This window comes from Pterocles gutturalis, unplaced genomic scaffold (assembly GCF_000699245.1).
Source record: "Pterocles gutturalis isolate BGI_N339 unplaced genomic scaffold, ASM69924v1 scaffold33482, whole genome shotgun sequence".
Lineage (NCBI taxonomy): Eukaryota > Metazoa > Chordata > Aves > Pterocliformes > Pteroclidae > Pterocles > Pterocles gutturalis.
In genome coordinates, this window is record NW_010108882.1 from 6,916 (window position 1) to 20,076 (window position 13,161).

A 13,161-nucleotide genomic window follows, 5' to 3' on the forward strand; every position below is an offset into this window, starting at 1 on the left:
GGTGAACACACAAAACCATATGTGCTGGCCTTGGCTCCCCTTCACCCCATGGGCCACCGGAAAGTCAGCTTCAGCCACCAGGTACCTCTCCTTAAACCTGTCTTCTTCCTTGCCTTGTCCTGCAAGAGGCAAGAACATCTCGGCGGGATGCGTCATCTGTGGGCAGCGTCTAGGTTGAGTCTCTCTGTTTGGATGTGGCTGACAGAGGGAAGAAAGGGAGGTGTCGGGTCAGTCCAGCTCTGTTTCGGTGGGAAATTCTCTGGACCTTGGGGTGGGAGTCTGAAATTGATGAAGATTTAAAGGGGCTCAGAGAAGGAGTGTGCTTTCCTCAGGTCAGTTGCAACCAACAAGCTTATTTTATGCATGCAGAAGAAACTTCTGACCTCTTTCTCCTTTTCTCTCTTCCAGGCACCTGCGTGAAGTGCAGCAAGGGTGTGTACGGAGCAAACCAGGCTTGCCAGGCCATGGGCAACCTCTACCACGATGGCTGCTTCACCTGCGGAGCCTGCAGTGAGTACTCCCCACCCAACCTGCCGCCGCAGCAGGGGCAAACTCTGTGGGCTTAGTGCTTTTCTGGTGTAAAAGGGGAAAAAAGGAGGTGGTTATTGAATTATCTGCCAGCTGGAGTCTGCTGCAGCTGTATGTCATGGTGGTTGCTGTTTGGTTTTGAACAGATTCTTGCAAGGCATGTAGAAAATAAACTTTATTCCGGGGATGGTTGTTTTATTCGCTCTGCCTATCCATCACAGCTACGTTTGTGTTTACTTGTAAGAGTATTTTTTCAAAGTGGTGGTGAATATGCCTTATCTGGCATTTAGGGTTTTTTTAATTTGTCACATCAGATGTTACAGCCATTCTGGCCTTTCAGCCTGCGGACCTGAGGTACAGCCACTGGGCTGGCCCCACGACGAGGGCACAGGCAGGGTGCGGGGATCGGCAGCGGGCTCTGCAAGCGCTGGAGACATCTTTTTGGTTGGAGCTGCTGCATGGTCGGTCCCATCACAGTGTTGTCACTGCATGTTACCTTTGCTCGCTGTCATCATTCTGTCCTTCTGAGGGACCTCTGGTCAAAGCATCAAAGTGCACGAATGGCCCAGGTTATTCGTGCTTGTTCGTTCGCCAGAGAAATGGAACCGTGCTCCGAAACGAGGGGCACGTCTCTGCCAGCTTGCTTTCTGGTTATTGCTGGGAGGGTGCTGGTTATTGTGCCAGAGGTATCGGGCTGGGAGCAGCGGTGGCGAGCCCTGTGAAATCTACCCAAGTAGGGTAAATATTTCAGCTGGCCCCGCAGAGCTCCCTGCCGCTTGTCAGACCCACGTGTGAAGCTTGCAGGAGCCCATGGCGAGCTGCATGCAATGCGTGGATCCTCACGAGTGGCTTTTCGCAGAGGTCCGTGATGGAGCTGGGGTGAGGAACAGACTGCTTGGTTTCAAATTGTGGCTGTGTTTGTAAAACAGTGGTGTTTCTATTCTGTTATGTTCAATCCTAGGGCTAGTAGTGTATTTTTAGGAATGTATCTGTATATGTGGCAGCAGTAAAAACAATAATAATCCTTCTGGTGCTTTTTGTATATATCAGTTTGGTTTTCCCAGATGAGCTTTAGGCTTTTTCTCCTGCGTTGTATTTAGAGTTGTAAACTCATCAGGACTGCATGTGTTTCATTTGGAGCTCGGAAGTGGGAATAAATATAGAAAGATGTGTGTGCTTTTTAAGAATAGCTGAGCCTTGAACTCTGCTTGTTTCCCAGCTGTCCCACACCAGCTGCCTTGCCTCACCTATGTTTTCAGTAGAGAACTTCACCGTCATCTGACTGAAGATGGGAAAGCTGAAAAGAAAAAAGTGGTGTTTGCATGTGGTGGCAGTTTACTAGGGGCTCAAAAGACAGCAGCTCACACTTTCGTCCTCTCTTATAAATGAATTCAAAACCTCCCCCTGTGGAGGGGATCCCTGGCTGCCACTGAGGCTTTGTTTCGGGGACCTCTCGCCCTCTGTGGCTGGGTGGCCTCCAAACTGCCCTTGCACACAAAGTTCCTGTTAAAAATAATCCAGCAGCAGGTTCGAGCTGACTTAAATTTCTAAAATTACTACTGTGCCATTGGTGCCTTAGAAAGAAACACTTTTGATCCTCTGATTAGAATGTATTTTACCGTCTTTATTTGGAGACCAGCGCTGGGGAGATAGATGTGGTTGCAGAGGTATCAAGGGTTACTCCCATTTATGTTTATTTGTTAAAAAATAGCTTAATCCCCTTTCTAATGAGGTGGGTTGGTGAGGACTGAAAGAGCTGCTGTTTGCTGCTTATTCTAAAAGGCAACCCTTTCCAAAGGTTTCCAATGCAAATGAAAAGGTTTGGGTGTCAGTGAGACTAGAAAGATGGAAAAAAGTTTAGCAAGGCGAAGCCCATTTTTCTCTTACCCAGGCTGCAACTGAGGTATCTCTTTGGAGATGTGCTGGAGCAAATGGAAAGTAAAAAAAAAAAAAAAGATAGTTAAAAAAAAAAAGGAGTATAAGCGAGAGCCTGTTCCGGCTTGTTATGTGCAGGACTCACGACAGCTCGAGTCCGTCCCATTGTACTTCTACAAGCGGCAAGGCTCACAAGAAACCCTCCGGTACAGGGGTGGTTTCCTGCCCTGCCGCTGCGGTCTGCAGGGCCCTTCGTTACCCTCTCTGCAGGCTGGCTGTCATCTGCGTCGCTGCAGTGAATGTGATGAGACCATTTCATCTGCCAGAAAGATAAATATTTGTCCGGGTGGTGTTGTCTGTCTAAGCACATCTTGAGCAGCCTACGTGGAAACTCTGGTTTCCAGCTGAAAAGTAGTGCTTTTAAGGTCAAGTGGAGTTCATCTGGGACGCCATCCAGTACAGTCCTTTCTTGGAGGAGTCAAGGTTGCTCATGATTTCAATCCTAAAATTTCTGCTTTGGTGGAACACTGAACATCTCTGCTCCGATAAATAAAACATACAAAATTACCTATTAAGGTAAAGCATATTGTCCTCCAGATATTTATATCTGCTGTCCTGCTGTTTTCATTTTAGTGAGGATTTCTGATTTTGCTCGTAGTGGGATTTCTGTCCAAATGTGCGTTAGTTTCCTAGATACAGAAAACCAAGAGGGTCTAAGCAGGGAGGGGGGTCGGTACCTTATGGTGCCCAATTTCCTACACCCCCTGTTTCCTGATACACGTATGTTCAGAGATCAATGATAGAGCAATCTGTAGAGCAGAGCGACGCACGCGTTACAGCGTTCAGTTCTCAGGAAAAAAATGTGCTGTTTTATCTGAGCCACTGGCATGTAATGCAGAAAATTCGGCTTAGAGGTCAAAACAACAGCTTTAGAATCATTACTTTGGCATAAAGGTGTCATTTATCTTCTTGTTTGTTACAGGGCAGAGACATGAACAAGGCAGCTTTCTGAGGAGAGGGAGAGGAAAAGACTTTGGGCTCTTTCTGCGGGATTAGTAATAAATTATATTTGCTTTACAGGAGGGCCCTGAAAGTAGGTTAGAAACAAAAGTCCTCAAAGCTCGTATGGTTATTTCCTGCAAGCTCAAGGTATCTCTTTCGGTCTTGAGGGTTTTTTTCAGTTTGTTGGACAAACATCTGTAGTTATCTAATGGTTTGTTACAATTAACCTTTTAAGCTCAGTCACTAGTTTACACATCCTCAGAACACAAAAATTGCAGGTGTTTCCACATGTTGATATTTACTATTTAGTCCGAAGGAGGCCTTAGAAATGTTACAGATTTAACTAGACAGTATGGCTCTAACCTGTTTTGGTGTTTCAGTGTTTTTCTCTAGGATTCAGCCAGGCTTATGTCCAACTGCCACAGTCTGCCTGGAAAACAGACCTCTTTAGCTCTGCTGGCAGCGTCATTCAGAGCAGGGGGGTCTTGTACTTGAGCTACTTGGTCCTCAGAGGAAATCTGGAAGCTAAAAACGTGCAAGGGAAGTGTCAGAGATGACTGTGAAGGAAATCAGTAGGCGAGGACGGAAGTCGGAAAGAAAGAACTGATTGCAAGGTGGTTTGAAGGAGGATTCGATGTTGAACTGCAGCAGAAGGTCCAAGCTGAGGACCAGATCCTGACCCCTTATTGCAGGGAGGAGGAATGCTTGCATGATTGCCTGGTTACAGAATTTGACCTTTGAGTTGTCAACATTGCTACAGTACTTTCTTTTTCTCTCTTTTTTTTTTTTTTTTTTTTTTTTAAGCTCAGATTAATGCTCATGTCTGTGTAGGAGTAACAGGTTGCCCTGGGCCGTTGCAAGTCCCTGCTAAAGTCCTGTCTGTGTGAGCTTCGAAAGGAGAGCACCATAGTTTGAGAAAACGATGGACAAAAGCTCCAGCATCCTGGGAGTGTAGCCTGGTGGCATGCCTGTTACCGGCTGCTGAGCAAAGTGTATTTATTTTAGCACAAAGGCACTAGTGACTAAGCTTGAACTATTCTGAAACCAGTGCTTAAATGACCTCGAGGTCATCCTGAAGGTCCCAGGGCTAAACAGATCAGACAGACATGCTGGGATGAGCAGTACATAATAGCACGAGGCTCAAACCTCCTGTCAGGAGGAGGAACAAGATATCCTGTAACAACAAATGAAGATGGTAGGGTTGAAATGCCAAAGAATTTTAACGGCTTGAATTTTTTCAGGTGAGATTAGCTAAATTCAGGATGAAGTGCAAGTGAGATACGGTTAGGAGCCAGCAGCGTAAGACATGTAGTAGAGAAGTTATCCTGAAAGCAGAAAGCCATGCACTAATATTTCTGTGTTCAGCAAAGGATAGCATCTGTGTAGTCATCATGATGCGTATTTAAAGTGATGCATATTTCTAGTATGTAGTGATCAATATGTGGTTCCTTATATACCGTTTAAGTTCCGTCCTTTCTTTAGGTGAAATTATGGCAGCATCTCCGCGTTCAAGCTGAACCCGTGCCAGCCTCTGCAGGCTGCATTTCCCAGCTCCGCAAGGACAGTCCCCAGTGCAGCCCGGGGAAGTGAGCTTTTCCTGCAGCTCGGTTTCCCATGTGTGCAATGAGGAGATGCTTCCTCATCCTCAAAGGGGTGGTGGGAGGAGAAGTCCATCCCGAGGCGGGCAGGGAGAGGCTGAGAGCAGCAGAGTTAAAAATGGGCTCTGTTTGCAGGCGCTGCTCCCGTGGTGGCTGCAGGAGTACCTACCTGGTTACTCCCTTTTTTGGCAAATTTCCATTTATGCTTCTGCTAGGGGCTTAAAGGCAGTTGGGGAGAGGAGCTAAAAATAGTTGAAATTACCACTTCTTCCCTAAAGAAAGTATTTATCTGCTCTTTTTCCCTCGAAGTGCTCTTGCTGTCAGCACCTCTTCTTCACGGGCCCATGTAACGCCAACAGCCAAATTATAAATCCTTCACAAAGGGGTTTGTCCCTCTGCTGAGCGAGCTTGCCGCAGAAGCCCAGACAGACACAGTGCACTGGCTGTGGCAGCTTCTCCGAAGGCCTGTTGCCATCAATCTTGACCTGCTAATGTTACAGGGTTAAAAATATTTACTGGCTGGTAAATGCTGGTTCTGTCACTGTGGAAGAATGACGTGGTGGCAGCGATCCAAACCTCATCCCTGCTGCTGTGATGGCTGGTGCTCGCGCACAACAAGAGAAGTGTCTCCTTGTTGTGTGGCTCCACATCTGTTTTTCCTCGCCACTGCCAGCTTGTCTTTGAGGAGAGACCCTGCGTACAGGTGGAGAGTCACTCGGACACCTGCCCATTGCACTGAACTGGAGCCCCCCCTACTGCGGAATTTAAAATCAAATTTAAATGGTTTTTTGTGTGTTTTTTTTTTCTTTTTAGGAGTGCTAAATCCCAATGCTGTGTTTAAATTAAATTGGTGGGAGATTTTCAGGGGTACTTCTTTCTTTATTAGGCTCATTAACTTGTTGAGGGCCACCATTGACAGGGGTGCTGCAAATCCCAGGTGCCTCCGTGCCTCTTCTTCCTCTCCTCCAAAACTGGGATTCTGCAGCTGCCGGTGAGTGTGCCAGACTTACCTGCGGATGGGCAGGCACACAAGAGGGGTTATCGGACAACTACACACCCTGGGTTTTGGGCCACAAAGCTAATGCATCCAAGATCGGATACTTTTTATTTTGGGCTCCAGGTCCTGTTTTGGTGTCAGCAACCTTGGCAAAGCATCGGGGTGGCTGAGAGAGGAATCGGAGCGGGATGCTTTCGGGTTTGTGCTGAACAACGCCTGCAGCTTACTCACAAAGCTGCTGCATGTGCAAACCCAGGCTTGTTCCTCGAGAAATGTGCTGCTGTGTCCTCCGTCAGCCTTGCTGGCTGGAACCTGGGCAGGACGCTACGGGCTGCTGGTGAAATGCTGGTCTGGCTGAATTCACTGGCAAAATTCCAGAGCTTCACTGGACTACCCATCTCCCAAGGAGCAGCACGAGTTGTTTCACAGCCTGAGAGTGCCCTCTGGTGAGTGCAGGAGACGGTAAAGCTCTTGATTTATTGAAGTGCTTTTACTTGGCTTCCTCTGGAACTGAAAACAGCGAATAGGAGGCATAAACACAAAAGCTGCAGTAAATATAAATCTTCCCCACGTGCAGAGCCCTTTCTTGGAAAAACTTTGTTGTCTTATCTCTGTTAGGACATTCTGGTTTGAAAAAAAATTCTTATTTAAAATGCTTTCAGATTTTTCTTGGCAGCTGCAATAACAGCTGTGCTGGTAGGGAGCAGAGAGAAGTGTGTTAGGTGCTCTGGTCTTGCACTCTGCTGGAGGCAGACTGGGTGGTCAGGTATTGCAGTGGCTTCTCTGGCAGCTGCTGGTTGAAGGCACCTTCTGGTGGAACAGCACAGACATTTTGAGGAATGGTATCAGGTATGGATCACTTTCTGCATGCTCTTTCTTCTCCTTGCTCCTCTCCTGGGGTGTTTTCCAGCGTACGTCAGAGTACACTCACTTGCTCTTGCCAGGTTATTTCACGCTGTAATCAGCCAGGCGGTGGTCCAGGCTTGCAAAGCTTCCTCCTCCTGCCCAGAGGTGGGACTGTTGTCCGGATCCAGCAGTTGGCGTTCATCAGTGACTGCCAGTGGAAGAGATGGAGTTGGATGCTCTTCTCCAGCCGTGCAGCGGCCATGCTCCAATGTCCTCGTTGTTGTTTGTTTCTCAGCAGGCAGTTTTTGCTCACATTTTCTCCCCATTCTCTGCTTATTTTTCTCTTTTCTCTCTGTTTTTCCCACAGGTCGAAAGCTGAGAGGGAAAGCCTTTTATTTTGTCAACGGCAAGGTGTTCTGCGAAGAAGATTTCCTGGTAAGCACACAGCTGGCCCTTGTGCTGGCATGGCTCAGCCTCTCCGGCAGACGTGCAGCCTTTCTGCCCGGCGGCTCTGCTCACTTTTCAGCATCCTGCCTGGCCCTTCAGCTCCCCCTTTCCCCAGGGCTAGTGCCAGCCCCATGGGGGTTGCTCACACGTGGTACTGGAAGCAGCCGAGTGAAAGACCATGGTGTGCAGTGCAGAGCCTGTAGTTGAAGCTGTAGCCTCTTGCCATGACTCCTTCAAAGTGTGTCTCTGTGGCCATGCTGTGGAAACGGGAGTGAGATGAATGACTGCAGGAGAATCGAAGAGTGAATTTCCCTTTCCGATGAACTGGCTTTGCTTGAGCATCTTAATGGATATCTTTCCATTGTCCTCAGTGGATTTTGTGTGAATGTACACAGGCATGAAGCAATCCCGTAGTCCCCTCCTTGGCTGGTGGAATATAAAGCTATGTGCCCCCCTGCCCTTGAGCCCTCATAGATTAAGCCTTCACTGAGACTTGAAGAAGTCATATTTGCCTATTTATTGGGGAAGTCTAGTGATTTCCATCAGAGAGAAGTGAGTTAATCTTCTTTGCTCTCATCAGTACATTCTGCACAGGCTGAAAATTGAAAGATTGGTTAAATGCATCTAAAATATTTCATTTTTCCAGTTTGCATTTCCACCATTCAGATATGACTGAAACGTTAGATGATGTGTTGTGCCTGAGTGCGTGTCATGGACACAATGGGCAGTTCCTTACCATTAGATCTTAGCAATAGCAGTAAGTCTTCCTAGTAAATGGCTTCTTTGCATGTGCATTTATGGTGTTTACTTATGTACTGAACTAAACTTAAATTTAGGACTTGAGTATGAGTTCCTGTAACTTTGCTCCTGAACAGTGGAAGTCTGATGTCAGTGTAAAATATCCTCTGGGGACCCATCCACAGCTTCATAGACTGAAAAAAGCACTGGAAAGTTTAGCTTGTGTAAGGAGTACAGAAAAAGGCCAAGCAAATAATGCCCCATAATATGCTGTTGTTTATGCTCGACTAGCCTTGCGAAATTTTAAGCCAATTCTTTTTTGTCCCTGCAGTATTCTGGTTTCCAGCAGTCAGCTGACAGGTGTTTCATCTGTGGCCATTTGATAATGGACATGGTAAGTGATAATTGCTTTAGGAGAAAAAATCCCACAGCTTTTTAGAAGAATGCATCAAAAGCAGAATGTGTTCATATCCAGTACTGTTTGTTATCATCTGGTAGTCTGCCTAGTGTGAGATTGGCAGCAGAAAGAAAATCTACCAAGCCTTGTGTTGATTTTTGAGAGGAAGTGAAGCTGGCACCCTGCTGCATGCGATGCAGAGACTTGGCTCCAGCTGTTTTCAGTGCAAATTGAAAATCAGTCTTCAGCTCTTCCGTCCCCTTTTGGGCTTCCCTGGACAGAGTATTCACAATCCTGGCGATGCTTCCTGCTCAGAAGTGCTGTGGCTCTTCAGTGCTCCTGTGCTGTGGGGTATCAGTGCGGCTCTGCTGAGCCTGTCCTTCCCGTAGTTGAGCCGTGGCTTCTCACGTGCCTTCGGGATGAAGGTCACAGTCATGTACCTGGTGAGCTACAGCTGAGGCAAAGAAATGGGAAATTTCTGAGTGGTTAGTTCCCAGCATGCCTGCCAAGTTTTTCTAATGCTTATCATTAATTATCTTTGCCTGCCTGCTCACACTGGAAAGCATTACAATTGGAAAAGCTATTTTATACTCAGAAGTGATGTTCCAGGTTGTAATTACTGCCCCAGAGCCAGCAGGTGAATGGCAGCTGTTGAGTTCAATACAGTCTGCATCGTCTGTGTTAATGAGAAAGCGAGGCTATAACAAAGCTCTTGGATATCTGAAGCATTATGAAAACCTAGCAATAGTATTTGTTTCAGCCTCTCATGGAGAATGTAGAGATGCATTTCCTTTTGTTGGCCTGGTACACTTGCCTTGTGATCCTGATAAGTATTATCCAACTGTTGGCTTCAGAAAATATTTTTTTTCCTTTAAATTCTGTCACTTCTATCCTTTGTAATGCTAAATACCTTGACTGAAACTATAAATTGTTTTCTTACCCATGCTAATAATTCATTTCTCGGGAACCAGGTGTTGCTTACTGATTCCAGCTGCCCTTTCCATCCCTGTTAACTCATTTTTCAGACGAGGTGACACGAAAGAAAACACAACCCTGCTGATGAATATGCAGCACTGTCTGATGTAAAGCTGTGTGTTGATTATTTTCACCTTTATTGGCTGTTCACATGCTTTTTTCCTATCTCTTCGTTTGTTGCAGATCCTGCAAGCTCTAGGGAAATCGTATCATCCGGGCTGCTTCCGATGCGTGGTCTGCAATGAGTGCCTGGATGGTGTGCCCTTCACTGTAGACTCTGAAAACAAAATCTACTGTGTCAGAGACTACCACAAGTAAGGACAAAATAAACAGCACAGGTGCTCCCATCAGCAAGCCTTTCATTTAGCTTTTCAGCTAATTGGGAAGTGTGGATTAGTAATACATGGACAGGATGAGAAGGCAGAAGTTTGAGGATGGGGCTAGACCCTAGAAATTCCTGATGTCTCTCCCCTCGCCTTGCCGTGGGCTTTCTGTGTAACCCTGAGGAAGTCACTTAGCCCCTGGGCTTCAGCCGCCCCTTCTGCGAAGCAGAGATGGTGAGAAATAGTGCTCGTGAAGTGTTCAGTGATGGAAGAAGCCAGTCGACTCTAAAGTAAGACTGTGAGTGCCTGCTGAAATCAGCGTGAGCTGCTTTTTGAGGAGTTGCAGGGCTGAGTTTGACCTTTAAAGAATGCTTTTAGAAATCATAGTGAAACATTTATCCAGCTCTAAATTGAGCAACCGATAAATCCACTTAAAAAAAACACCTGTCATTTAGTAAAATGAAATGGCTGTGCTCTTACCTGGTAGTGATGATGGTATAGCAGCATACATTTGGAATGTCCGCTTGGCTTGCATTGCTCCTTGCTCCGTGTTGTGAGCAGCAGACTGTTCAGTGTTACTCAGGCAGCCCAGGGAACTGTTCTGTGTTGTGCCAAGATCAGAGTTGCCTCTGGGTGCCACTGTCATTCTGAAATGATGCACGTTTCCTTCCCATTTCATTTAACTACTTATTTATTGTGTTACGTTGTGTTATAAGGCCTGAAGGAACCTCTTACGGTCCCATGGTGTTTTCTTCGGGGTTTCCTGCCCTGTTGCAAGGCTGCTGCTTCTTTTAATGTGTTTCTCTGGGGACAGTCCTGTTCAGTTTCTCGTCATTCTCTCTTTCAAATCTCTCAGTAGCAGCCAAGAATTCTACAGTGGGTTTGTGTTTCTTCTGGCACTAAATGTAAAATGTAAGATCTCTTTCTGCCTGAGAGAGCAACATGCGCCAAACGTTACTTACAATCAATCCTCAAATGAATTTATGATCTTGGACTGTAAATCTTTCCTGTGGATAAGTTATTTACAGCTGCAGCTTTTCCTCTTATCGCCGAGAACATGCAGGCCTCTCTTTTGATGTCGATCTATAATTTGCCTTCACTTTCTTGTTGCTCTTCCAGAGTTTTAGCTCCCAAGTGTGCAGCGTGTGGACTTCCCATCCTGCCCTCCGAGGTGAGAGCCTTTTACTGAGAAATGTGATCTGTTGAAATGACCACATCATTAATGCCTGATTTGGGATAGATGTGGCTGTTGAACAGAGAGAATTTAACATTCCTGATGTTACATTTTAGAGGATATCCACAGTCAATGGTGAAGCTTTACTGTAAAAATAACTGCAGATGGCAGGATTGATTTGTGGTGTCCAGCCAGCAGCTCAGATGCATTTGTTCAACATTCACATTGCTGCAGGAAGCAATCTACTGAGTGCATGTGTCTGATCCTGCTGTAATCCTTTGTAATTTCTCTTTTGCTCCAATGCTTACAGGGGTCCGATGAGACCATTCGCGTTGTGTCCATGGACAAGGATTACCACGTGGAATGTTATCACTGTGAGGTAGGGCAGCTGCTTTCTCAGGGAGCAGGCACTTAATAGTGGTAACTTCTGTTATTTTTAAGATGGAAATAAATCTCCCCCCTTCCAGTGGCAGTAGCAATTCAAACCTTGCATTGTGCGACCCTTTCTATCAGCAGATGAGAAATTTTCAGTTTGAGGACAGAAGTTTTTGCAGCAGTGTGTCTCAGCTGCGATCTCATTTGCTATCCATAAAGTCATGGGCAAAGAGTTAATTATCACTTTTAAACTTGGCAATTCATTTGTTAACGAAGGAAGCATGGTGACTTAGTAAGGTTCTATTGCTGCCTTTCAGAAGGCTTGACCTCCAGATCACATTCGTGTATCTGATTTCCAGGTTAGATTGTTCACAAATGCTGAGGCGATGGCTGATCCTGTCTGGTGTAAGTTACCTTCACTCGTTATGGGGGCTGGAGAAAGGACATGGCTGCACAAAAAAATCCCAAGAGATGCTAGCTCTTAAACGCCATTTGGTCTCTGTGCAGGGCTTCCCAGAGAGCCTTCACACTTCTGCTCTGTGAATTAGAGTAAATAGCTGTCTCCTCTCACTGTGCTCACGTGCAGTGGAAAGAGGCCCTCGCTCAGCAAGCTGTTTTCACATCAGTACAACTGCAATTAACGTGGTGTGAAGAGGTGAGTCCTGCCTGAGAGCATAAGGAGACATTTAAAATACTGAGGGTTGCACCTCACCACAAGAAAAAGCTTATTCAATAAAACTGCATAGGACAAATTTGTACAAGGCCTCAAAATGCCTGTGTCAGATGCTTTCCTTCTTGTGGAAAATGTTGGACTTGCTAGGAAGGAGCTGTTGGTTGGATGTCTTCTGTCCTTGTCACAGAATCCCCCTCCTGGAAGCCAGACCCCGCATGACTCTGGACGATGAACGCGTGCTCTAATAATTTGCACGGCCTCTCTTTGCAGGACTGTGGGATGGAACTGAACGATGAAGATGGGCATCGCTGTTACCCGCTAGACGAACATTTGCTTTGTCACTCCTGTCACCTGAAACACATCGAGAATGGCACTACCCCAGCAGCTGGGTACCAGCACCACTACTAGCCAGCGTGGCTGACATGGGCAAGTCCGGACAGAAGGCTTGTTACGTGATCTCCCTCTCCTCATCCTCAGTTTACTTCCTGTGCATGTTTTTTGCTGGTTGGCAATGTTCCTGTAAAAGGATACATGAGATTTTTGCTGGATTCCCAGAGTCTGAATGCTTGTGATATCAAACCATGTCTACTTGACCACGAACATGGCATGTCATCTAAGCTGATCAGTTTACTTCTATGTGCCTTCTGCTCTCTGGAGATTCCTCTTGGCTCATTTTGGAAGATTCTTCAGTGAAAGCACAACTTACTGCCGTGCCTATGAACTCCGATTGTGCCATGCACAATGAAAAAGGCAGAGGCTGGCTTGCCTGCCTGCCTGCGGGGGACAGCCCTTCAGTCTGCCAAGTGTTTCCTGACAAGCACATTTCATCAGATTCCCTGAAGGACACCAGCCTATTAATACCAATTTTTAGACACTCTCTATTAATTCTTTAGGAAAATAAAAGGATGGATTCTGTGCAAAATGGCACTCTTAGACCTTCCAGTTAATTCTCCAAACTCCAGTATGAAGTCTGGCTGTAAAAGCACCGACTCTCCAAGCACAAATGAGGTGTGCTAGCTGGCAGGTGGACGCCGACATCCCATTTCAAACAGAATGAAAAACTGGAACAAACAAGGCTAAGCTGCTGTGGTGACTTGGGGCCCGGGTGTGCACGTCAGCATGATACGCAGGGGCCAGTCTGCTGTGTCAGAGTCTGGATAGTGGATTATAATTGGAAAGGAAAGGTCAGGATGCTGGAAGTGTGGATGCTGGG

At 46.3% G+C, this 13,161-nt stretch overlaps 1 protein-coding gene across 1 annotated transcript; it reads left to right on the plus strand.

Annotated features, from left to right (window-relative positions):
- The first annotated feature begins 421 nt into the window (after positions 1–421).
- On the plus strand, positions 422–12,722 carry LOC104461263 (LIM domain-containing protein 1-like). The gene is made up of 7 exons (XM_010072788.1): positions 422–510; positions 7,214–7,281; positions 8,363–8,425; positions 9,587–9,717; positions 10,846–10,897; positions 11,211–11,279; positions 12,219–12,722. The coding sequence occupies exons 1-7, from the start codon at positions 465–467 to the stop codon at positions 12,354–12,356; spliced, it is 567 nt and encodes a 188-aa protein (XP_010071090.1). The 5' UTR covers positions 422–464; the 3' UTR covers positions 12,357–12,722.
- Positions 12,723–13,161: the final 439 nt, after the last annotated feature.

Excerpts from the sequence above, each read along its gene's own strand:
- LOC104461263 (XM_010072788.1), top strand. The coding sequence starts at position 465 with ATGGGCAACCTCTACCACGATGGCTGCTTCACCTGCGGAGCCTGCA. Across the intron at positions 511-7,213 it reads CTTCACCTGCGGAGCCTGCA|GTCGAAAGCTGAGAGGGAAA; the intron begins GTGAGTACTCCC and ends TTTTTCCCACAG. Across the intron at positions 7,282-8,362 it reads TCTGCGAAGAAGATTTCCTG|TATTCTGGTTTCCAGCAGTC; the intron begins GTAAGCACACAG and ends TTGTCCCTGCAG.